Source organism: Pteronotus mesoamericanus, unplaced genomic scaffold (genome assembly GCF_021234165.1).
Source record: "Pteronotus mesoamericanus isolate MK-2021 breed Mesoamerican mustached bat unplaced genomic scaffold, CSHL_Meso_final contig_20, whole genome shotgun sequence".
Classification (NCBI taxonomy): domain Eukaryota; kingdom Metazoa; phylum Chordata; class Mammalia; order Chiroptera; family Mormoopidae; genus Pteronotus; species Pteronotus mesoamericanus.
Genome location: NW_026555085.1, coordinates 15,947,339 through 15,972,739, shown reverse-complemented (window position 1 = coordinate 15,972,739; position 25,401 = coordinate 15,947,339). Strand labels below are relative to the sequence as shown.

The 25,401-nt window shown below is 41.0% G+C and overlaps 1 protein-coding gene across 5 annotated transcripts in view; it reads left to right on the top strand.

The window, feature by feature from the left end:
* The window catches only part of ADGRF5 (adhesion G protein-coupled receptor F5), a 98,040-nt gene that overhangs the window by 34,618 nt on the left and 38,021 nt on the right, over nucleotides 1–25,401 (top strand). For all 5 annotated transcript variants that reach the window (XM_054569468.1, XM_054569463.1, XM_054569466.1 and 2 more), the window contains exons 2-6: nucleotides 7,414–7,539; nucleotides 13,802–13,856; nucleotides 21,596–21,766; nucleotides 23,283–23,459; nucleotides 23,588–23,694. In XM_054569468.1, the coding sequence (XP_054425443.1) occupies nucleotides 7,438–7,539; nucleotides 13,802–13,856; nucleotides 21,596–21,766; nucleotides 23,283–23,459; nucleotides 23,588–23,694 (612 nt within the window). In that variant the 5' untranslated portion in view covers nucleotides 7,414–7,437. The remainder of the gene's footprint in view (nucleotides 1–7,413; nucleotides 7,540–13,801; nucleotides 13,857–21,595; nucleotides 21,767–23,282; nucleotides 23,460–23,587; nucleotides 23,695–25,401) is intronic.

Genomic DNA, 25,401 nt, shown 5'->3' with positions numbered 1-25,401 from the left:
GAAGGCTAAGAGTCTAGATTAAGTGTGGGTGCTTAGAAGGAATGGGTACTGTTTATGCTGAGCAGATCAGAGAACCTTTTGCCTGGGCATTGAAGGGTGCATAGAATTTGAATATGCGTGGTTATCCTGGGGCTAAGGGGCAGGAAGAGGTGGAGAATAACAAATCATGTAAATGGCAGGATTATTTTGGTTTTGTCAAACACTGAAAAATAGTTTGGCAATAATAATTACTCCCTGTCCACTCTGACCTAATTAATTCTCAAGTATTAGTTTTTATATTTTTAGTTTTATGTGAACACTGGAAAATCTCTTTCACTATTTTATTTTATTTTTTAATAGTTTATTTTTTTATTGTATTCTTTTCCATTACCATTCATCCCCCTTATACCCTCTTCCACCTCCACCCACTTCCCCACCCCCCCTTAATCACCACACTGTTGTCCATGTCCATGAGTCTATTTTATTTTTGGCTCAATCCCTCCACCCCAAGCTCCTACCCCCAGAGCTGTGAGCCTGCTCTCTATGAGTCTGTCTCTATTTTGCTTGTTAATTCAGTTTGTTCATTATGCTAGTTAGTTCAGTTTGTTCATATGTAGATTCCACATATGAGTGAAATCATATGGTATTTATATTTCTCTGACTGGCTTATTTTACTTAGCATAATGTTCTCCAGGTCCATCCAAGCTGTTGCAAAGGGGAAATTTTCTTTTTTTTATTGCACTATTTTAAGTTGTGAAAAAGCAACCAGCTTCAGTAATGGAAATATGATAGATGCTTATTAAATATACCAGGTCTGAAAAATAAAGTTGAGGTCATACAGGGCCTTGAGTATTAGTGATTGCCTTTATCCTGATAGCAGAAGATAAACAGGGGCTAACACATGAGAAGAATATTTCTGGAAGTTCAGCCTTGCATTTATGCAGAATGGGGCAGAGGGGAAAAGAATGGAAGCCAATGCAATGGTGCACATGACAGGCAGTGAAGGCCCGAACATTGTAGTAAGTCATAGGTGGGCTGTCATAAGTGGGTTGGATAAATGCAATAGAGAGTTATGATTAGACTCAGAAGTCTAAGTGAAGTTACATTGGGTTTGAAAAATTGTGAGGGATTTTAGACTCTCTGAACAGTAATGGAGCCTTCAGAGATCAACTCCTACACCCCAATTTTGAAATCACTGAGTACAGTCAACTCCCTGGCTTTGTGGATAAGAAAACAGACTCAGAGAGGTAAAGTGACTTGCCATAAGTCACACAAATAATTAGTGGCAAAGTGAAACTAGAAATCATGTTTCCTGTTGCTTGGTCTAGTGTCCATACAGAGAAAGTTTTCCTTTATTCTTATTAGTATCCCCCTAAAAAGATCTCATAGCCCAAATGGTACCTTTACCCCAGTAGAATAGACTGCTTACTTCATAATTTTGTTACCATCATGTGTCAGCTGTGTGGCCTTGTGGCCTTGAAGACTTGCTTTCTTTTAACCTTTTATTTCCATATCTGAAAAGTAATGATAATTTAGTGGTACCATAGGGTCATTGAGAGAGTTAAATGACATAAATCTTGGAGAGAGCTTAGCACCATGCCTGAAGCATAGTGAGCACATAGTAAATGACACAGACCATCACCATTATCATTGTCATACATCATCATTATCATTCTCATCACTGTCATCATCATCACCATCATCATCATTGACAATTGCTATGCACAAGCTTATCAAAAATGGCTTTCCTGACTGTAGGATAGTATTATTGTCTAGAACTTTAAGGATACTTGATTGATCTCTTGAGTCCTGACTGACTCAATCCCCTGCTGTATTTAAGAGGCAAAGACCTTGCTAGACCTTAGTTTTCTCATCTGAAAAACTAAAGTATGTGTGTGTGTGTGTCAGGGGTTGGGGAGCTTGAACTAGAGATGAAATCTGACTTGTCATCTAAATCAGACTGTATGTTTTTATGCTCTATCTAGACATACCAAAATCCATTTTTCAATTTTCATAAAACATACCCAGAATAAACAGTAAATATTGAGCAGCTGACCAGAGGGTCATGTTTAGGCTTTGTAAAGGATAAAAAGTTAAGAGGTAATAATTAAAAAAATTCTATATGAGTTTGCTAGACTACCATAACAAAGTCCCATAGGTTGAGTGGCTTAAATAGCAGAAATTAATTTTCACACTATTCTGGAGGTTAGAATTCTAAAATCAAGATGTTGGCAGGGTTGATTTCTTTGGAGGCCTCTGTCTTTGGTCCATACATGGTCATCTTCCTCTGATGTCTTCACATGTTCATTCCTCTGTGCATGTCTGTGTCTTAATCTCCTTTTCTTATAAGATCACTGGTCATATTGGATTAGGGTCTACCCTAATGACCTCATTTTAACGTAATTACCTCTTTAAATACCTTGTCACTGAATAAGATTACATTCTGAGGTATTTGGGGGTTAGGATTTCAACATATCAATTTTGAACAAACACAACTCAGCCCATAACAAATTCTAACTATGACCAAGCCCTTTTGTGCTTTCTAGGCATGACCTCTAATCTTTATGACGCTGCTACAAGACAGGTGCTGTGACCCTTGTTATTCATGTCAGGAAACCGGGACTCAGCAGGGTTAAATGTCTCTCTCATAGTTATAAATGGTGGAGTTGGAATCAGAACACAAGCCTGTTTTGCTTCAAAGTTGCTCTTCTTTCCACTACAGGAAGGAGGGAATCACCTGAGCTTTAGGCCATCACATTCATTCTCTTTCCAAGTTAGAGTTAAAAAGCTCTGTCTTCTTTGGTAACAGTGATTGTTCAGGAGAGCAGTGTCCTCCCGAGCACCAAGTCAGAGCCAGTGTTATAGTGGCTGGCCAAGCTACTCAAAGGAACTTCCAAAAGTGGCTCATGGGGCTGCTTCCACAAAGCACGCTGTGGGTTGCTTTATTCCCTTTGAAACAGAGATAGCTGCCTCTGCTCACACTGCTTCCTTTGCCTGAAACACTCTTTTCTTTCTCTGTTAGACATTGAAACATTGCCCATCATCCTTCAGGGCCTGGCCAGTGACCCTGGTCACTCCAAAGCTCACCCAACTTCCCCCTGTCCTCAACTCTGTCATGCTTATCACTTGCACACTCCAAGTCACTTTGGCCACAGGACAACCTGGAGGCAGATATGACTTGGATACCTACTAGCTGGGTGGCCTGGGTTCTGTAAGCTTTATGGACCTTTATTTTCTCATCTATGAATTAGGATTAAAATACTTACCTCACAGTGTTATTATGAGTGGTAAATAAGTGAATTAACATTTATTGTACTTAGCACTGTGTCTGGTACAAACCAGGCATTTATTGTGTCTTTCAAGCTATGTTTTCCTTTTAGTCCATATTTCCTAAATGTATGTTTCCTGTCTTCCCAACAAGATCTAGAGCTTCTTGGGTGCAAGGGCCATGACTCATTTCAATTTGTGAATGCATAGCATAATTTTGGGCCAGTAAAAAGTAGCCTATATTTGTCAGCCTGTAAGTGCACAACACATATGATACTATAGGATATAGTATATCATATAAAAGAGAATTTCAGGCAAAGGAGAGTGGCATATGCCTGTTTCAAAGGGAACGAGTCAGCTGCCTGTTTCAAAGGGAACAAAGCAGCCCAAAGGGTGATGTTTAGCAGTCCCATGAGCCACTTGTGGCTTCTGTTCTATAACTCCTGTGGGCTATTGAATTGCATCAAAACTATTGGGTAGATCACCTCTGAGTCCATACTCTCATTAATCCATTCATTCATCCACCATTGATTGATTGCCTCCTAAATGCATCCCCCTGAAGATCCTATTTCTACATAGTTTCTTAAGTAGAAGGAGAACTATAGGGTGGTGATGGGAAGGACTAGGAGTATGAAGGGCAATACAGAAAGTGCAATGGAATGCTGAAGATGTGGATCTGGAGACCCCAACCCCAATATGCATCAGAAGCAGCTGGGGTGGATACAGACTCTCAGCTCCTATTCCCTAGAAATTCTGACTTAATTGCTCTGGGATTATATTGAAACAACAAACAAACAAAAGAAATTCCCTGGGTGATGGTCCTGATGCCCAGCCAGGGATTAAAAACTACTGACACAGATGTTACACAAATGCTCTAGGAAACTGCCTTCTAAGGTGGTGGTCCCTGGCAGTGCTTGGAGAGGGGCTGTGTGCTAGGCTAGAGCCAGACGCAGAGCCCCAAGAAGAAGGAAGGAGAAGACACCTGGTCCAGAGGCTGGTCAAATGTGGGCTCACTTTCACCTCTTACTTTCCTATTCCCCAAGAGGAACCAAGGAGAGTATCAAGGCTGGGCTCCCCAAGAGAGAAGAGACAAGTATTCCAGGGAAGCATGGGAAGACAGAACAGTGTATAGCTTAGGAAATAAATTATTCCAGGAAAGAATCCTACTATTGCCCTATTTAAAAAGAGCTTGGAATCACAATTTGATGATGGCCGCACAGATGTGGTCATCTGGTGAACATGCTTTGAACTTGCAAGATACGCAAGCCCATTCAGTCCTTTTCCTACTGCAGACTGGGTAGGTCAAGGTTGATGAAACATGTCCAAAAGAGCAGTTCATCTTAAGCACTGGTTATTTCTAAGATTTGTGAGAATGGTTTCATGATGCATTTCAGGCCCATTTCACAATAATGCTCCTGACACATAATTACTCTCTAGGAGAACGTCATCATCGACTGTTTCAAGGAACCTAGACCCTCATCCTCCAGACGCCATGCTCCTGAGAATCCTGATGACTTATTCTTGGCATATGATGTCAGTGGGCTAGACTTCCCTCTCCCTCTCTTCTAACTTCACAGACAGGAATATAGAGTCAGAGAACAGGAAGTTGGTCATCGCCACAGGGTTAGGCTGGTCATGAGATCACATTTCCCAACTTTTTCTAAGATACAGCTTGCTCACACAGGTTGGTGAGTTGAAGTACAGAGTGTTTAGGACTTATCTTTTTAAGAGAGAAAGAAGTTGAGAATGACATCAGATCATCTTCTCTCTCTCTGTCTCTGCCTCTGTTTGTCTCTGTATCTCTTAGTAATTGTCTTTCCTTTACTCCAGGAATTTGTAATAAAAATGTACTACTAGGGGATTTGTGATTAAGGGAGCCCTACTGAAGACAGATTGCCTTGAATGTGGATTAATGCTCCTAGCTTTTAACTGGATAAATTAAGATTCTGCCTCCATTAGCCAAGTTAAACAGCTTCCACTGGCTCCCTCACAGACAAGAACAGCTGTGAACTGGAGGGTTAGGTAAGAACAGTTTATCTTCAGATCTCCTCCTAAATGTAGTAGCTTCAAAAGCTGTACTGTTTTTCAACTGGTGTCACTGTTCAGGTTGGTCAGGTTTATGACATACTGGTTGTCAAATATTTTGAGATTACCTCCCTCTCAAAGTGGTGGCATTCTCCTTTCAGGTGGTGAACCCCTCACACTTATGTGTAACTGATGACTATACGTACGTAGCTGTTGTCATTCTTCTGCATCCAGGGAACCCCCTCCCCACAGCAGGGGCTTCCCTCATCTCTATTTCTGTTGACTTGTGATTTTGTTGTCACCAAATACATCCACTGATAAAAGAATGTTGATTTAATCAGGAGCTGTCCTGGGGGAGTCTGGGGGAAGGAAGATGGAGATAGCTGACATGGCTGGTGGCCTGTATGAAAGGACGAGGCATAACCATTTAGGGACATTATAGTTCTTGCTAACTTGACAAGAACATTAGGAAATGGTGGAAAGATATGGAGTCAGTTTGAGTCCCTCTAATACCTAAGTCCCTCCCTGGGTGTCAAATGCTAAAGGAAACTCATTAACCATTCAGTTACTGAGTCTTATCTGCTGATTAACTGCCTCACTATGGAACCAGCTAATACAGCGCTCTAAGTTGGGGCCTGAAAAAACTTAGGTTGCCTCCTACATGTTCAGTTCATCCCAGGAACAGCTGCTATCACCAGGCTAAATCAGTCTACTCAATATCCACAAAAGTGCACTCCCTTTCAACAAAGGAGAAAAAACCTCTAATAGAGAACTAAGCAACCAGTTGCTATGATTTCCCTACAGTAAATGTACCTGGTCTTAAATATGTGTTCCTATAACCTACATTGCAAAGCACTTTCCAAAACAACACTGAGTTGCAGAATTTTAAAAATGTATTTGATTGCCAGGTTTGCCAATTGGGTCAGTTTTCCAGGGCCTTATACTTCCCTCTTTTCAATGGGGAAAAGGAAAAGGAGGCATCTGGCAGCTGGTGATTGAAACACAACTCTCCCCAGCATGTAAGTCTTGGCTGTCATTTCTGTATTATCCTGGCCACGGTCCCTAGGCCCTGTCTTCCGTACCTGGGCCAAGGACTGCCCTTCCTGATGGTTGCCCTCTGGATTCCACTAGCAACCAGGGTGAAACCCACAGAAGACTGCATCCCTGGAGCTCTTCATGGCTTTGAATTGTGTTTGAGTCTCAGAAAAGTCTGTGGGAGAATTAGAGGAGGTATTACATAATTATCCCCATTTCACAGATTGGGGACTTGGACTCAGAGAAATGACTTATTCAAGGAAACACAGTTTATAGTGATCCTGGATCCTAATCCCTACCTGACATAGAAAAGTCAGTGGGGAAAGGAGTTTCAACAAGATAGTTTGTCTGGGTCCCCAGACCCACAAGGGTAGGGAGCCTTCCATATGATACCCTACTTTTTAAATGCCATGTTATAAAAAGATAGTTACCAAGGATCAATAGATAGGATGAAATATATTGTGTGATATTAATATTCTCCATTACATACTATAAATTAACATCTTTTTGACTATAAAAAGACTACAAAATACAACTTATAATTTTATGACTTAAGTCTAGGATTTTCCACATTTATGGGTTGTAGCCCATTAATATGGGTCATGAAGTTAATTCTGGTTGCTACCAGAATTAAAAGAAAAAAATAAGGTAAGATAAGATAGACTAGACTTGAAAATATCAGAATGTGTTGTATGTAGCAAAGGTAAGTATTAATCTCTGAATCCTTTTGTTCATATATTATGTGTACTGGATCCCAATGTTAAAGTATTTCTTACTGAATAATGTTTTCCTTTTTCTTGCTTTCCCTCTTCTCTCTTTCTTTCTCTTTTCTCATTCCTTCTCTCTCTCCTTCTCTATGTAAATAGGAAATGAACCCCAAAGTCAGCCACCTTTGTCCTATTTACAAGGACCATCCCCCATCCTTCCTTACATTTCCTCTCCCAGGGGTCTGGAGCAGGACTCTAGAGCTGATACCTTTATACTCCTTCTATTCCCTGTTGAAAAGGTCCTTTTCCAATGCAACCTTCGAGTTAGGGTTTTGCAAGCTCTCTCCATTGTTTTATAAATAACTTGCTCTATCTCTAAACCATCACATTTCCATTTCAGGCAAAGCAACCCACACTTGAAGAAATGAAATATCCAAGGAGAACCACGTTGTGCTTCATGATCATTGTGATTTATTCTTCCCACATTACAATGACCTTGAATTTAGAGTCTATTGTTCATCCTTTGGTGAGTAAATCCACATCTGTGATATTTTTCCTTGTCACATTTTTCTGATTTCCTGGGAATATCACAGATGGAAATTGTGTTAAAATTTTTTTTAGGACCTTTGAGAAAATGTTACAAATGGGGGTAGAGAGTAATAAACATAAACAGATATTAATATATCTATTGGGTCACAACTTGTCTGAAATCAAGAGAACATCCCCCAGGCTTCCTTCCTTAACTATATTGCCACCTTTAGGTCTGGAGATCTGCTCTGTGAAACAGCCAACAATGACTATAAGGCAGATTTTGAGGACTGAGAAGGATGGGTGTTCTCAAAGGATTCATTTTACTTTGAGTGTGCATGATAATCACAAACTGATACAGCTAAATGGGTCATAGATATTATCTAAGCTTTTTCCTGACAAATTATCCAAGTCATTTTGGCTTTGGGAAGTTAATGGGAGCTTACCTTAACTAATGGGGAGATAAGTACTCTATTATTATTACTATTATTATTATTATTATTTTATTGGTTTATTTCTTCCTTAGCCTACTCCACGTACCAGAGACAAAGTATGTTAGGGGGGGTTATGAAATCTTGGAGATTGATGTAATTCTCTTTGTGTCTCAGTTTCTTCCTCTGTAAAACAATGATTATAGTAGTACTGATTTCCCATGATTGCTATGATAATTAAATTAGTTAACATTTTAAGCTGCCTTAAAACCAGGCCTGGCACATATTAAATGTTATATCTCTGCTATTATTATTTCTCCTATTATAATGTTTTCTTTTTTTCTGCTGATTTTTTAAAAAGATATTTTAGTGTTATGTTAATCTGTCACCATTGTCACAGCTTCATTTATTCATTTTTGCATTGAAAATGTCCTTTTGCCGTGCTTGGTACTTTTTAGTTTTAATTCATTGTCTTCTATTCCAATTGTCAACGTTGTTTTTGTATTTGTGTTCTCCTATCTTTGTCCTTTATTTTTTGTTTAACCTTTAATATATTGCTTTGCTTTAATAGTTCTTATATAAACAACATGTCTTTAAGGCCTTTTTTCCCTTTGAAATAGAATCTGAGTAAATCTGACTGATTGTGGAGTATAATTTATTCGCATTTAATGTCATATTTAAAATGTTTGAACCTACTCTCAGGATTTTGTTTTATGACTTCATGCACTTCCTATTTTTCTGTTTTTGTGTCTTTCATAGTTTCACCTAGATTCCCAATGTCTTTTCTGTATGTACCCCAGGCTCTACCCCATACAGTCAGGTGCAGCAACTTGCTCATAGACTGAGAGGAGGCAGATGCTTACGTTTCCTGTGGATTCACAGGATCAGTGCAGAGCTCTAGTTAACCCAGGCCTGTGGGGAGAAAGCCAGAGCATGAGGTGATCTCAGCAACAGTGTTAGCTCTACCTGCACTCCAGAGTGTCCTAGTGTCATGACTATAGCTGTGCCCTTCCCCTATGCCTGTCTGGCCCTCATCACAGTGGCCCTACCAAAGCTTCTCCATCTGTCTGGTGGCACAGGCTGTCGGAGATAAGCCACTCACCTCCCAGAACTGCTAGTAGAATTTGAACTTGGTCTTTCTGGAAGGTCCCACCACTACCGCAAAAAGGTCCCACTTTTCCTCCCTAGATCTACATTCAAGATATATCTTCATATAGCCTAAAGGCTGAAGACCCCCACAGGAGCAATGCCCTTGAGCCTGTCTGATCAGTTTACACTGCCCTAAGCTGCCACCAGCTCCCACGGCTGACCTTCTACCATGCTTAATACATTACATGGTGATGAGCTTTTTTAAAAATTGTAGCTGTTTTAATAAAATCTACCATTTTGACAATGTTTAAGTAGTGTTAAATATACTCAGGGTCATGCAACCAATCTGCAGAACTTTTTCATCTTGCAAAACTGAAAATCTATACCTATTAAATAGAAACTTCCCATTGCCCCCTCCCCCAGAACCTGGCAACCACTGTTCTGTTTCCTGTCTATAATTTTGACTATTATAAGTGCTTAATATAAGTGAAATCACACAGTATTTGTCTTTTGGTGGCTGGCTTCTTTCACTTAGCATAATGTCCTAAAAATGTAGCTATGTGGTAATATGCATCAGAATTTCCTTCCTTTCTTAAGACTGAATAATGACCCATTGTATGTATATCCTATGTTTTCTATATTCATTAATCCATCAATGGACTCTTGGGTTGTTTTTACCTCTTGGTTATTGTGAATAATGCTGCTATCAACATGGGCATGCAAATATGGGGTGATGGGTTTTTAAAGTCTGATGATGTAGCTTCTCAAACGTCAGTGTGTGCATGAATCCACCTGGGGAACTTTTTAAAATGCAGATCTCAACTCAGGAAGTCTTGGATGGGGTCCCAGATGCTGCGTGTCTGACAAGTTGCCTTTATCTCTGTTCCAAAGACCACACTTTCAGCCCAAGACTGTAGACTCTCAACTTTGGCCTCAGCCCAACTCTGACTCTCACTAGCTTTGGAAACTTACTCACATTTCTTTATCTCCCTTAACCTCTTCCCTCTACCATAACATGAGAATAAATAGTATCTCCTCATTAGTTTGTTGGGAGGATTAAACGTTCTCATACATGTGTGCCCAAGCACAATGACTAGCACAGAGCATGTACTTAACGTTTGGTAGTTATTTGTGCTATTTTAAACCTGTGTTAATTACCATGCCTATGTGAGGAGACATTCCAACAGGGCCCTTGCCGAGATAATTATTTAACATAAAGCCAAGGATCTTAAAGCTGGGATGCTAGGTCAAAACAGAGAGGAGTGAATACAGGGCCTTGAAGAGGAGGTGTGAGATCTGGTGACAGCTGGGACTTTTGAGGACCACCCTGTAGTCAGGTTCCATGGGAATTTTCTTTTTTACATGTAAAATGTCACCTTTCATTCCTGACTGATTTTCCAGGCTCACTTCAGGCCACTGCCCCCACCTCCATGGTTATTTGTAAAGTCATCATATCCAACAGGTGGGGCATTTCCTGGAATTAGTGGCCTTGTGTCTTCCGGCTGAAGCTTGGCCCTCAGGAAATTCCCTCTGCACAGAGCTGGCCATTGTTGCTCAGACACTCATCTGGGCCCTTCTATATGGGCAAGCCAAGGGAGGCCTGGTTGGAGGTTCTGTTATCTTGTCTAAAGTAAATATTTAGCTGAGTATTGAGAGCCCTTGGCAGGATCTACGTTCTCTCATGAGTTCTCCTCAGCACCCAAAGTTTAAGAAAAAAGGGACTTTTTTCTTAAGTTCTGGAGCCTTAGAGATCTCAGAACTGGGTGACATGAGGACTCAGAAGGACAAAGTTGCCCCCCATGAGCCCCAGGCCAGTTGAACACATGGGCACACACCTCTGCTAGAGACTACACAAGCATTTGGTGTGTCTCAGCACATTATTTTTCACAATGTAAGCAACTGCCTCTTAGAGTGAGTGCATGACTTTTCCAATGTGGGAAGAGCCAGAGACAGTGGGATTTGGTTCTTGGCATGACTCCAGCATTTGCCTTATTGAAGTCCAGGCCCCATAATTTGGTAGCCCGCTCCTTGTCCCTTCTCAAATCTGGGAGGGCCATGGGTAGTCACCATTTGGGAATGCTCTAAGTATGTTTTCCCTTCATTCTCCTCAACTATTGCAGGGCTCAAAATAAAATGTAGGTTATTCTCACAAAAATGTTCTGAATCCTCATTGGACAGTGGAGAGACAGTAGGTGATAGAGTTGTAGAAGCAGCCCTTTGCAAAGATGTTCCCTGAAGGTTCCAGATAATTACCATAAAGATTAAGGAAAGAGTTAAGAAGCAGCATTATCTCAAAAGACAGCCTCACATTGTGCTGGAAGTGCTGGTTCAAAAGGTAGTTTTCTTTACACAGACCCCTGAACCAGACCTGCTAAATCAGATTGCAGGGAGGAGAGGAAAGGCAAGTTACTCTTATGGTCATGAAGATTTAAAATATAACACTTTACAGGAGAGAATTGTAATGTATCTTAATTTCAGCACACAACTTCCAACAGCAAGTCTTCAATACTTTAGCCCTACTGGGAAATGGAGAAAATAAAATCTGGACCTGGGAGAGCTGAGCACAGGTGACTGCCAGGGGTCCCCTTCTCCAGAGCTGAACCCCTCAACCGCAGTCCTTGAAGAGGGGAAAGAGAAGGCTTCTGGTGGCTCCCCACTCCCCACCCCAGGCCCCAGGGAGGATGGAGGCGAGAATGTAGCAGAAGACCCTTCCCTTGTGCCTGGAGCAAAGCCAAAGCAGGCCCCTGGGGAAGCTGGGCAAGAACCAGCCCTGTGCGTTGACTTTGTTCCTTCTTGGTTTGGTTCCTGCATATTTCAGTACAGCTGGAATAGCCTCACTGCCTATGAAGTAGCTAGCAACTGGGCTTTTGAAATTTCAACTATCATCCTTCACTGCTCTGTTCATTTCTTCAAGAGCATTTATGAACTATCGGGTTCACAGTTTCTCCCCAGTACCTATGGTCGTTAATACTAGTCATTGAAAAGGAGGGAATGGGAGAAGGCACTAGAGAAAGGAAGAGAAAAAGTACAACATAAAGAGAGACTGGGTCCCTGAGACAAACCACAGTTTCCTGGGGTATCTCCTGATTAAATGATGCAATGCTTATGTGAACAATTGCAGGCTTTGGGAGCCAGGCAAGCTGGATTTAAATCCTGGCTCTGTTATTTAAAGGCTGTGTGACCTTCACCAAGTTATTTGACCTCATTGTGCCTGTGTTTTCTCATCAGTGAAATGTGGATAATAGCAATATCTACATCTCAGGCTGTTGTGAGATTAAATAAGTTAGCACATATCAAATACTTAACAGTGACTAGCACAGGGTGTTGAATACATCTTAGTAATTATTATTTTTGTTTTCATTATGATGTGAGATAACTAGAAAATAATAGTAGACACCACAGACAGCAGAATGAGCTTTGCCTTAGGTGATGTTCATGGATGTGTAGAGTTCATGGTAAAAGATACTCCTCTGTGGGCAGAAGTTATCTGGGGAGACTTCATAAAGGTGGAGCTCTTCTACTGAGCCTTGAAGGGAGTTTGGATGGGGAAGTACCTCATAGGAAAACCCACCTGGAGGCAGGGATGAGCTAGGAGACATGTTTCAGATGAAGGTGTGGTTACCAGCCTTGGAGCTGACAGTGGTCCCAACAGCAGAGCCAATCAATTAGTTCTTAAACAAGAAGCCACGTGATGGCAGAAGATGAAGCATTATAGAGATGAAGCAAGAGGCAGTGTGCAGAAAGGGGGGCCTATGGGAGTGATGCTCCCAGAACAATGTGAAGCCCTGTTTTGTCACCAAAACTAGTTTCAGGGCTTTATATTTATTAAGCATTTGACACCCTCCCGAGGCAAGCTATTTTTGTTCCTGTATTGTAAGTGAGTACTGAGGCACAATGAGATTCAGTAACTTGCCCAAAGTCACACAGCCATTTCATGGCAGAGTTCAAATTTGAATTCAATGTCTTCAGAGTCCTTGTTATTAACTTTTGTACTATATGATATAACTAACATTTGTTAAGAGCTTACTATGTGCCATATTGAGTTTGCTTAATTCTCATAACAATTTTGTAAGGTCAGTACCATTATTATTCCATTTTACAGAAAAGAAAACTGAGGCTCAGAGAGGATAAATAAATTCCTCAAGGTCACATAGCTAGTAAGTGGTACAGCCTTGTACCCAGGCATTCTGACTCTGGAGCTGGTTGTCATGATTCCTGCCACAGAAAGCGACCATCCAGGAGAAAAAGGACCAGGGAAGGAGAAAGTAATTCCAAAGCCTGGACAATCTAAATGGCCCTAATGCCACAGAAATACTGGTGTGAGGTCAGGCGGAGTGCCAAGAACAGGTCGTGAGACTTGTTGAAAAGGTCACTGGAATGACTCAGGGTTCAAGTCCTAGGTAGAGTGCAGAAGTTGAGAACACCATAATTTATACTTCTTGACAGGACTCAAACTGCAGGAACCCTAAGAAACTCAGATACGGCAACTTCTTCTACTCCTGGATCTAGAGACTGGTCTATAAAAAGTGAATTCCCACGTAACAGTACAGAGTCGACTTCACATCATTCTTCCTATCACTGAGTTGCTGCTTGCCTACCCCACCCTAAACACAAGGTGCTAACCCTGAATCTGCAGCCCTAAACTCAACTCAGTTCTAACATTTGGGGCATGTGATCAGAAAACCGTAGTGAAAGGATGTCTTTACCACTAACTGACAATTTTCTAAAATGTTTTTTCAGAATCTCCATGAACATGAACTAGCAGGGGAGGAGCCACTAAGGCAAAAACGAGCGGGTATGTAAACTCTTTGCTTGGCAATCACTTCTAGTGAGTCCGATTCAATGACATTTGTTCTGGCTTTTCAAAACACTGAGATCCACATAATTCAGTCTCTAAACACATTAGGGTTCAATATCTAGAAGTAATTACAAAGGAACTCCATTCTCTATCAAATGGCGTTAAACGAATCCTAGCAACGTTGCAATCCCCCTTTTCTCTCCCATAGCACGTGCTTGTCTCCTCAGCTGCCCTCCACCCACCACTCTCAACCCAGCAGCCTTTCCTTTATTAGCCTTTGTTTTCTGACCTCTTCTAATCTCACTTATTGCTTTATTTGGTGGATCAGCTTAACCACTAGGCTCAAGTCCTTCTCCTCTGTCTCCCACTTTAATTTTCCCACCAAATTTCAAAAGATGGTCTGGAAAATATAGGGCTCTGCCCTTTGGAGGGTTGAGGGCAGGTGAGAGCCGTGAACACTCATGAGTACAATAATCCTCAGTGCCCTGTCTCACGTGCGGGACCTGGGCAGGTGTTGGTGTACATCTGCTGGCCGGCTTTTCCCAGGACCAGATTCTCTTATTGCCCTCATAAGAATCTTCCAAAAACATCAATCTGATGCTTTTATTTCCCTGGATAAAAATCCACGGGGTTTCAATTGTCTTGAAAATGAAATCTAATCATCTGCTTGAGTCCTACCAGACCCTGCCTGCTTTTCCCACCTGTTCTCTTTCTGTTCCCTTTCACACACTCAGTGCCCTCCCCCTTCCTCCTTTGCTTGTCTAAGGGACTTTGACTCAAGTCTCAATTCACATGGGCTCCTGCCCATGTAAGGCCTTCCATCAAATCCCCAGACAGGGTGGGGCAGCTTTTCTGGGTTCCCATTGCCCTTGATACATTTCCATAGCACAAGAGTGTCCCAATGTATTGTAATTATTTTGCTTCCTGTTTGTCATCCCCAGTAGACATGAGCTCCCTTGAACTCTCTTCCTCTCTGTAGCCTGGCCTCTAGCCCAGTTTCTCAATAACTGAGTGAACCAATGAAGAGAGCGCATGTCTCTGTCACAGCTGCCCCTTTGTGGGTTCAGAGCATAAGGTCCTATTGTTGAATCTGCTGGCCTTGTGGCTGTACCAACTGTGTAGAAGGCAAAACTTTTTAACTATAGCATTGTGATGGAGTCATTTTCCAAACCTGCTGTGACTTGGTCTACTCACTCTGTCTTGTGGTCTGAAAGAGATGCTGGGCGGCCAAAGGGAGTAGGCTTGTCCCGAGGTCTGGGTAGAGGGACCTGTTACAGCCCCTCACAGTGCAGCAACCAGATTCACTCTTGTGAAATGAGAACTTGACCACATTTTATTAAGCTCTCAAAATCCTCATTGGAAGGTCTTACCACTGATGATTTTCTTTTTCTTTCCTTCCTTTTCTTTTACCCTTTCCTTTCTCGTCTCTTCTCTTTCTGCTTGTGTTTTAGCCTTATTTTCTACCCTAAGGGGCTCTCACTCCCCTTTGCTTCTCTTCCCTTCTTGCTTGAAATGGTCTGTACCACCGATGGCATTTGCTGTGCTTTGAAACAAGTGTCATTGTTTCTTCCCCATTCCTTTCCTGTACCTTGTGACAGGAACAGGGCCAGGATGTCCCCGTGCAGTATTTTGAAAGACTTTTCTTTTAAAATCAAACTATAAGTGGGTGAGTTCTAGCTCTGCGTTTCTGCTAGCTTCTTCTAGGGCTCAGGCTGCCGGCTCCCTCAGGGGCAGTTGATGACTGTACAGCTGTAAAAGTATCGTCTTCCTGCACTTCCCGAGAGGGCTGTTTGTGACCCCTGGCAACAGCAGGGGGGGAAACCTCTTCTACATCGGAGGATTTGATATTCCAAAATTTTTCCAGATGTGCTTTGATGAAAACGCTCATGATGATAATAAATCACTATGAAAACTTGTTTTCCATTCATTATATGTGACCCTCTGTGCTTTTGCACCTCCAGTGTCATTTTGGATCTGTTAATCACTCAACTCACCATCTACAGGAGATCAGGAGATGGATTGGCCTTGGTATTTTTACAACATTATTAAAGTAAGAAATGGCTGTGGGAAGGCCCAGACACTAGGCTGCAGATACCTGGAACGTGCATTGTAATAACAGTGTCACTCTTCAGGGAAACTATGAAAGGAAGCAGTAGGAGGGTTTCGTGCAACAGAGGCCACCCAGAGTGGTCTGTGTTCTGCTTGGCGTGTTAAGTAAGTGGCGTGATAGCATTGGGTTCTGATTTTTAGAGTGGTATCCTCTTTCACGTACACATGTAGCTCCCTTTTTGGAGCCTTAACACCAGAAAGGATCAAACAGTGGTTCTGAGAAAAAGAGAATTCTCAAAAGGAATTTTCTTTTGAGACACTGGACCAAGTTTTTAGGGTTTGGGATAGACTTGTCTTTAAAGGTAGGATCAGTAATCATATTTATTCTCAGAGCACAGTGGATTTTTTCCTAAGTCACTGCTGTTATATAGCTCTTTGGGTCCTTTATCTATATTTGTATCTGTAATATATATATTTATATGTATAAACACATATATCACACAAAACCACATGTATACGTGAATATATACATATATATCACATCTGTCTCACACAACCACATATATACATATAAATACACATCTATACCAAATAATATATTGCATCTATAGTATATATATTTGTATGTGTCACATATATATCACACACATATATATTATTACATTATAGGGTTGTTGGGAGGATTAGATACTGTTATGTACATATTACTTTGAAAAATGTTAATGGGGTTATTTGTATTTTGTTTGTTTTTATAACTTTTTATTAACAACAAAGTCAATTGTATGGCTCACACAGGTTAATGGTCTGCTCAGGTAAGAACGCATTCCACCCAGCTCTCACTGACTCAAAGTCTATGCTTAAAAGTGAAGAATCATAGTTTTCAACATGTGTATCTGGGCTGTGAGATTGCATCCCATGACTCTTGGAGCAGCTTTGTAGAGCAAGGGGCACTGGCACCACTGTCTTCATTGTACTCAGAAAAGAACTTTATATGAGGCTGACTTTGATACTTTGCGTATATGATAAGTTAGAAGAACTGCTGCTTCCCCCCACCCCCGCCCCCCAGACTTCACAGCCCTGGAAACAGTGTTTTCTGACACAGTGTTTCCCCGCTGTCCTCCATCCACACCTGCCAGGTAAGCCCCAGCCAGGGGTTCCGGTGCTTACCCCTGTGTGAACAAACCTTTTTAAAACCTAAAGGGAGAGCAGGATCCTTTGACTATGATGCTGGCAATTTGCTACCTGCTAGAACATGCCAACAAAACAGAAAAACAAGCAGAAAAACAGCTTTAATATTTACCTGCTACAGAACTATGAGGGAGAAAGGAAAGCCAAATCCAGTGATAAAGAAGCGTTGTCCCCTTTGGTCAAGAGAAAGCCACACCCAACCTCATTTCTCCTGGGTGAGGTTAGCAGCCTTCATTCTTCTGCAGGTGGGAAATTAATTTATGGGTCCATTTAGACTCCGACTTCTGAGATGCCATAACTCCTATTAGAGTTGTTGGGCAAAGCGCTATTGTTTGCTTTAACAGCTGTGATGAAGATAGAACTGCTTGTCGCAGTTTGTGTCCAACTTTCCAGAAATGTCTCTTTAAGATAAGTGCTGAGTGGTGGCAGTGATTTATGGGGAAGGAGAGGGGAAATCCTGGTTGGTTTGGGCCTCCTGGGCCCGCCGATAGGCCTCCGTCCGTGACACGATGACACCTGGAATGCGCTGCTTCCACTGGGGTATCAGTGAGTCAGAGAAATTCAGACAAACACCACCAGTGCAAAGGAACCCAAGATAAATAAAACACATTAAACTGTCTGGAATCAGTGGTCTGGTGGCAGCAGAGGAAAGTGGAAGGTCTCTGAAATACACATTTGCAGAGAGGTGAGGGAATAGTCCTCTGTTCCTCCTGGGTCCCTTGTCACTGGAGGCAGGATAGGACTATCACTTTCTCAAGCACTGAAGCCCTCAGGTTTGGGAGAGATAAAAGGGTAGCTTTGGCATTTTTATTGCAAACTGTAGGCCTGTCTGAGGCTGTAAGCACAGTATGCCCTGTGTCTCCAGCACTGAGCACAGTGAATGCCTGGGAAGTAGGCACTCAATAAATAGTAAAGTTACTTATGAATCAATAAACCAAGGAACAAACAATCTCAGCAAGAATTCGTGTCAAAATCCATGACTGTCAATAGCAGTGGGTCACTGTATTTTTCTGCACTGTGGATATCTAAGTCATTTATCATGTTGAATCAAATTGAACAAGTTTTAAATAATTCTCCCATTTATTATTAATAATTTTGCCTTTTAACTTATTTTAAAATGTACTTTGAGAATTTCACACCATGTTTCAAAGCCACATTTAACAATAATACATTATATTTTTGTGTACTTTAGGATTTATAGAGTGGTCACTATCATTTTATTTGAGTCACGGCAGGGTATGGTTAAAATAAAATGGATTTTGGAGTCAGAAAAATGTGTTTTCAAATCTTAGCTCTAACATTTGCTGTCCGTGCGGCTTCGGCCCTTGAGACCTCAGTTTTGTCATCTGCAAAATGGGGGTCTGCATACTGTTCTCATGGCCCTGGAACCTATCAGGTAATGGATGGGTAAATGACAGCTGCTGTCATTATTGTTGCTTCCATTATGATCACATGGGATCCTTTCCTCAAGGATTTCGGGATCCCTGAAGAAAGAGGTTAGCGAATATCAGCTCCCTCAAGGCAAAAGAGGGAAAATAAGAGTAAGTAAATATGCTTGGAGACTACATGATTGCTTGCCCCCATAGGAGCACCAGCAGATGGTGTTACAAACAAAAAGCAAAGCTAAAGCCGAAAACAAGGTTATGAGCTAATACAGGTTCTCCAAGATTACCTTCTCAGTTTCCTTGTTTGGATTAGAATGTTAGATCTCAAATGTGCTTGATCACCAGAAGTGCCAGTGGGAACTGAAAAGAATACAGATTTCTGGGCCTAACTCATAAACATTCTACTTTGGCTCACATCAGTTGAAGTTCCAAAACACCTGTGTGTGTAAATTCCCTAGGTGTGCGTGATCATCAGTCAGGTGTGGGCGCCCCCAGAGGAGGTGATTCCCTATTGCAAGCCTGCAGCCTTCTGAGTTACTATGGTATTTTGTTTTGTTTTGTTTTGTTTTGTTTTTTGAGCCTGTTTGGAAGAGCCATTTTTAAGAAGACATTTCCTTTTCTAATAGAGATTCCCCTCCTCAGTTTCTAGGGAGAAGTGATGTTCAGGATGAGGGCTGGTCTGGAATCCCTGTAGAAGTTATTGAAGAACAGAAAAAGTGGATAAAGAAAAGAGGGCCTTAGAGGCTGGTGCTTTTATTAATAGCTGCACAAATCCTCTAGAATGGAGCTTGCTAAAGTCACAGGAACTTCCCTCTTAGTATTTTAAGCTTTTGGCTCAACTCCTTGGAAGATCTCAGTGCAGGAACTAACTGCCTTGGTTTTTGTGAGGAATGATGACATCCATGAATCATCATGTGCTTTCGAGGCACACGCTTGTTCTACAGTTATGTCTGTAAAGAGCACAGAGTGGTAGGCTCAGGGATGGGTGGGAGACATGACCCTCAGGCATTAACAGTATGCTGCTAACTTACCCTGGGGTGATATTGGATTATTACAGACCTCACTCATCTCAAAAGCTGCTCCCGTCCAGGAAATCCTGTTTACATTCATGGGAAGAGAGGAGACTGATTGCAGCAAAGAGGTATCCTCCTGAGAGTATAAACATTACTTTGCAGCAAAAAGAATATGCTCTAAGGCAGATCTTGTAAATGTCATGCAGCTGCCCCTTTGCAAATGTTCCCAGTGGGCAAGTACTATGTCTAGAGTTCGGATCACATGAATTAAAGTAAGCAGTTTCACCTGCCCTCGCCATGCAGCTTTTTATCACAAAACCATTTGAGAATCAGGGAAAACAAAACAAAACAAAAGTAAACTAAACAGGAAATTTGAGGCAATAGCACAGTATCATGATAGACTGAGATTCCCCATTGGGTCTTGAGAGTTACTTGTTCTACAGTAAATTTATTTTTATGAGGAGCAAAATACACCTTCAGGGCATTCTTAATTTGAAGAATCTGCACAGACTTTTTTACAGTTTACATTAAGTTGAATGATGCCAAAAATAAAATAATTCTCAACAAGGTAAATGAGTTAAACTAACATCCTAAGACAAACATATTTTGCAACTCTAAGTGAAGAAACATTATAGTTTTCTACCATAAGAACGTATCAATTGGAATTTCCCATAGTAAACATACTCAATTTTAGTGTTTCACGTAAATAATCCTTGGAACATTTAAAACAAATCTTGCAATATTATGGGAGACATTCTTTGCTCTTTTAGAAAATAAACATAGAATTTTAATTGTATGATAAAATATGCATCATAGGTCCAGATTTTGTTTAAATTTTAAGGTGATAGTTTTGTAGGCGTTCACTTATCTTTTCTGTATGTAACGGACAAAATAAAATAGGCTACAACCTGCTTTCTCAATGTGTCAGTGTAAAAAAATTTTCCTAATTTTTGAAGATTGTCCATGGCCTCTGCTCCAGTTATATACATCAGCCAAGAATGAGCCAAAGATTCTGGCAGTGACAGAGAAGTGAAACTGTGACTCAACCCAGAGTCACAGGTTGAACGAAAATTAATTGGACACTAATTTATTGTATGGTAAGCTCTATGCCAGGTGAAGTAAGCAAGGCCATGAGAAATGAAAGAAATTGTTTCTTCCCCTGAGAAGCTTACAGCTAGTGGGCCAGGAATTTTATATATATATACATATACATACATATACATATATATATATACATATACATATATATATACATATATATATGTATATATATATATATATATATATATATATATATATATATAATCTGCCCTGCCTACCATGGGCATGTGTTTGGGAGCAGATTCATGTAGAATGATAGCCAGACAAGCAGCCTAGAGACATTTTGGAAGAGCAATGAAGAGCTAAAGATCTTTTTTACTTTACTTTCCAACTTGCCAATTTCACTTTTGTTGAGTATCTATCATATTCTGGACACTGGACATACAGAGTAAAAACAAAGAACCATGCTAAGGTGCACAGGCTAGGAGCAAAGGGAATTAACTAAATGACTTTTCCCAGATGTCTTCAAGTTTTGCATAGTCCAGCTCTCAAAAACACTTGCATGTCAGTTGAATGGTGTTTGAAATATATTGAGTCATCCTGGTGAGTCAGGACATTTATTGGTATTTATTGTCTAGACTGCTGCCAAAACATTCCTGCTAAGTCTCTCTGCTTCTATTCTTGTCCCATTATGGTCCATTCTCCACAAAGAGGTTTTTGGCCTTTGACAGCAAGAAGGGGGAGGAAGGATAAGTCCTGGGCTTAGCCAGTGAATCTCTCAAATAGCCAGAGACCACTGCACTGAGCCCAGACAGATCTGTTGCCTTGCTCCTTCAAATAGTCAAGTCAGAGAGAGGGAGCACCACGAAGAGGGAATTGGTGGTGGTCAGGACATAAACTCTTCTTTTTCCTCAAAAAAGTTTCATTACAAATTCTTAAAGAATGATGTATCCAGTACCCACAGGTTCCTGTCATTGCCTTTAAGTGCTTAAATGTCTATCGTGCTCTCCCTCCACCACCAATGGTAGGTTCTCACAGCCCTTATATGTTTTCATTTCAGTCGCTATGAGCCGTCCTGCAGCTAAAGAGTACACTGTTGACATTGAGATCAGTTTTGAAAATGCCTCCTTGCTGGAGCCTATCAGAGCTTACTTGAACAGCCTCAATTTTCCAATTCAAGGCAATGACACTGACCCAGCTGCCAACATTTTGAGCATAGAGGTGACAACAGGTAAGTAAAAGATCCTTTGCTTTAGAATGAAGGATTGGGCATTTCAGGAGAAAGGCTGTCTGAGCTCCTTACAATTAGAGCAAAATATACTTAGTAGGCTAGTGAAATGACCCAACGGGCTTGAAATGTGATTTTACGATTTCGTAGCCTTCCAGATGAAGTCCCTATTGGTAAACTCTGCAGCCAGTTTGCTTATTTTATATGGTGGCCAAATATTTATTTGATGGTTTGTTTGTTGGTTGTTACAAAGTGGCCCCAAGATATGGCCAAGACAAACTCCTGGATTCTCTTATACTAGGCAATCAGTATGTATAACAAGTACTGGTTCAGGATATCAATAAGTAGCAAGTTCCCTTCTTTCTGGAATCATTGGTCAGGAAATACCTCTCAAGAAAGACACTTTTTAATAATAGCAAACAAAATTAAGAGCCAGGCAGTGTATGCAAAGCACCAAATATGCCTGGAATGCAGTAGGTGGTCTGGTGATGAGAGCTTTTGTCGCCTTCTTACAGCACATTTGTATTTCACATGGGAGTTAAAAGTTCTTTAAATACTACCTCCATTCCCCTGTCAAAAAATGAAGAAACAAAAACAAAACAAAACATACTTTAGCCGTGAAATTTCAGGTCAGTAGGGGATTTTGACAGAGGGAGTCTTGTTGGCTCCCTTCAAATTCCCCTCCCAATTCACCACCCTCACCAGCAGCCTGGATTTCCTCTGTTCCTTATGCTTCTGCTCAGTTCCTGCGATGTCTGGAGCACAGGATTGTATTCATGTCCAGGGCCACTGGAATTCAGTTGTTCCTCTTACTTCAGGAACAATTATTGGGTGGCTTTCCTTTGGATAGTCACTGTGTTGAGCCTTTGCCCATGTGCCCATGTGTGGAACAAACAGCTCCCAATGATATTACTTTGGTCCAGATTTAGAAATAAATTCAAAGCTCTCTGTTTTCAGAGTATTTTTCAATGTCCCCATGAGAGCAGAATATTTTTCAATGCCCCTGTGAGAATAGACTCATGTTTGACAGGATATTTGTTATCCATTGCTGTGTAACAAATTACCCCAAAACTTAGTATTTAAACAACAGTCATTTAATATATCACACAGTTTTGGAGAACCAGAAATCACTGTTGTTATAGTCTATTGGTCACACAGACCAACCTCGGTACAATATGAGAAGGTGCTGCAAAAGGGTGTGAATACCCCTAGAGACAGGAATGGTCAGAGGCCATCTTGGAGGCTAGCTCTCATACTCTATATGTCCAGACACCTGTTTATCACAATATCATTGCAGACATCCCATGGATTAGTTAAAGTAGCTGTCTTTTAGATGCCCATGCCTAATAGTATGATGATGCATGCAATAGTACTGCATGAAAACCTCATGTAGTACTATTGACTTCCCAGAGGGCAATATGGAGTCAAGTTAGCCTATAAATATTACCTATAGTCTATAATCTATAAATGCAAACGTGGTGACCACCTTCTCTTTCCTCACTGTTCGGGTTGATGCTAGTCTGCAGACCCACTGGAAATGAAATCTGGTGTTCCTGCGAGACAGGCTATAGGTGGCCTCAAGAACAGTGTCTTCCAAATCTCATTTGTCAAGATCAGGACAACTCCCCTGCAGGGCATCATTGCAATTGCCTTAAAGGACTGCCCCCCAAGGGACCTTTTTGCCAGCTCCAAGGAGGTAAGTAGCTCCTCATTAAATGTTCATTTTTTGAGTGGCTATTTCATGTCAGATCAAGTAAATGTTTCTCTGTCCTGTGTGTGCTTAAATGCTAACATGAGATTTTAAAGTGTTGCCCCTTTTTTCAGCTGTAACCCTGAGAATGTCAGTCAGACTCAATGTGGGCTTTCAAGAAGAGCTCAGGAACACTTCCTCTGCCCTCTACAGGTCCTACAAGACTGACTTGGAAACAGCGGTAGGTTTTGGCCTCAGGAAACTCTTAACCAAACACTCTTTGGGCTGAACTAAATCTGTCACATTAACTATGGATAGTCTGCTTGGATCTGTCAGAATTTATGAATGTGTATGTCAAAATATTTCCTAGACTTCTGGCATAATGAATTAAAAAATGCTCAAATCAAACAGTGTTCAGGGGGTGATTTGACATCATCTTGATCTATAGGTGGGACTTCTTCCCAGGATAGAATTGATTCAGATAAGATTTGGTGACATAAACTCACTGAAACCTATTCAGAGGCCCAAGAAGTATCTAGAAGTATCAGATGTACATTCCTATTTGTCTTCACAGAGCACATGGATGAAACCCTTAACATCTCTTGGGTAGACCAGCCCAAGGCTGGCACAGAGGGCTCCAAATCATTCTACACTAGTGGTCCCTAGGCATTCACACCTAAGACAGATTTAAATTTACTTATGTAATATTAGAGAATATTCCCTGAGTGTTAACTGTGTGCCAGACACTATCGTAAGTTCTTTACATTGGATCGATCCATCGAAACTGAAATGCTTTACTTGAATTGGCTTATTTGGAATAGATCTTCCCAACTGATGTGGCACATATTACAGGTAGACTGAGATAATGACTTACTTAACTCTCTGGGCAGGAGCAAGCTAGGAGCTCCCCTGAGTGTGCCACACAGATACTACCATTTTCCATGGGTGCCATGATAACATGCTGACACAGTAGAGCTCTTGGACATCTGATTTACCTATCTGGCATGTAATGTATTCTGCACAACATGAGAAACCTCCTCAAACACACAGCCATACACAAAATCATGTACTTTTGAGGAAAGAGAGTGACATATTACCATATTTTGCCAAGTATAATGCACACCCATGTTTTTGGCCCAAACTTTGAGGAAAATAAAATCTTTTGTTTTAATTCAATTATTTATTTTTTTATATTTAGATACTTGTTTTTGTATTATAAAGGAATTTTGGCATTTATTTTTGAATATATTATGATATGAGAAATTTATTTAACAAATAATTATAAAATGCAAGAACAGGTACAAGGTATTTCAGATACTACCTATGTATAATGCACACCCTTATTTTTCCCTCAAAAATATGGACATTATACATGGCAAAATATGGTAATCTTTGGATCCTATCCATCCAGGTATGTGGTACACAGTGCTTTCTTTGCATGTGGGTTTGCCTGTAAATGTGACTTGAATCAAATTGAAGTTTTTGTAGGGTTGGTATTCAGAGAAACAAACTGAAGTAAAAAAGTCATCAGAAACCACACTGGCTCAACTAGTGCTGCATTATATTAACTGCAATGTGCTAGGCAGTGTGGCAGCCATAAGAGTACACCGGTAGGTCTCCAACCACAAGGAATGGAATTGACCAAGGGCCCCACTGCTGTCTCTTGAGAGCCATGACAGCTGCTGGCTGCTAATGAATGAGTTCAACAGGTCTGTGTCTGGCAGACACGAAACCCCTTTGGAAGCTTTCCTGAAGCTTCCCAGGCTCAGTCTAGTCTAGGATGATTTCATCCAACCATCACTCCTGCTCTGTTCCACTTGGGGTCAGATGGCTCTCTCTGCTTTCCTGCTGCCGCTCCATATTCTTTCCTAGTTATTTCCCTGAGTAAAGTTTTTACACATTTAATCTTGTATTTGCTTTTTAGAGAGCCCAGATTTTCATAGGTAGA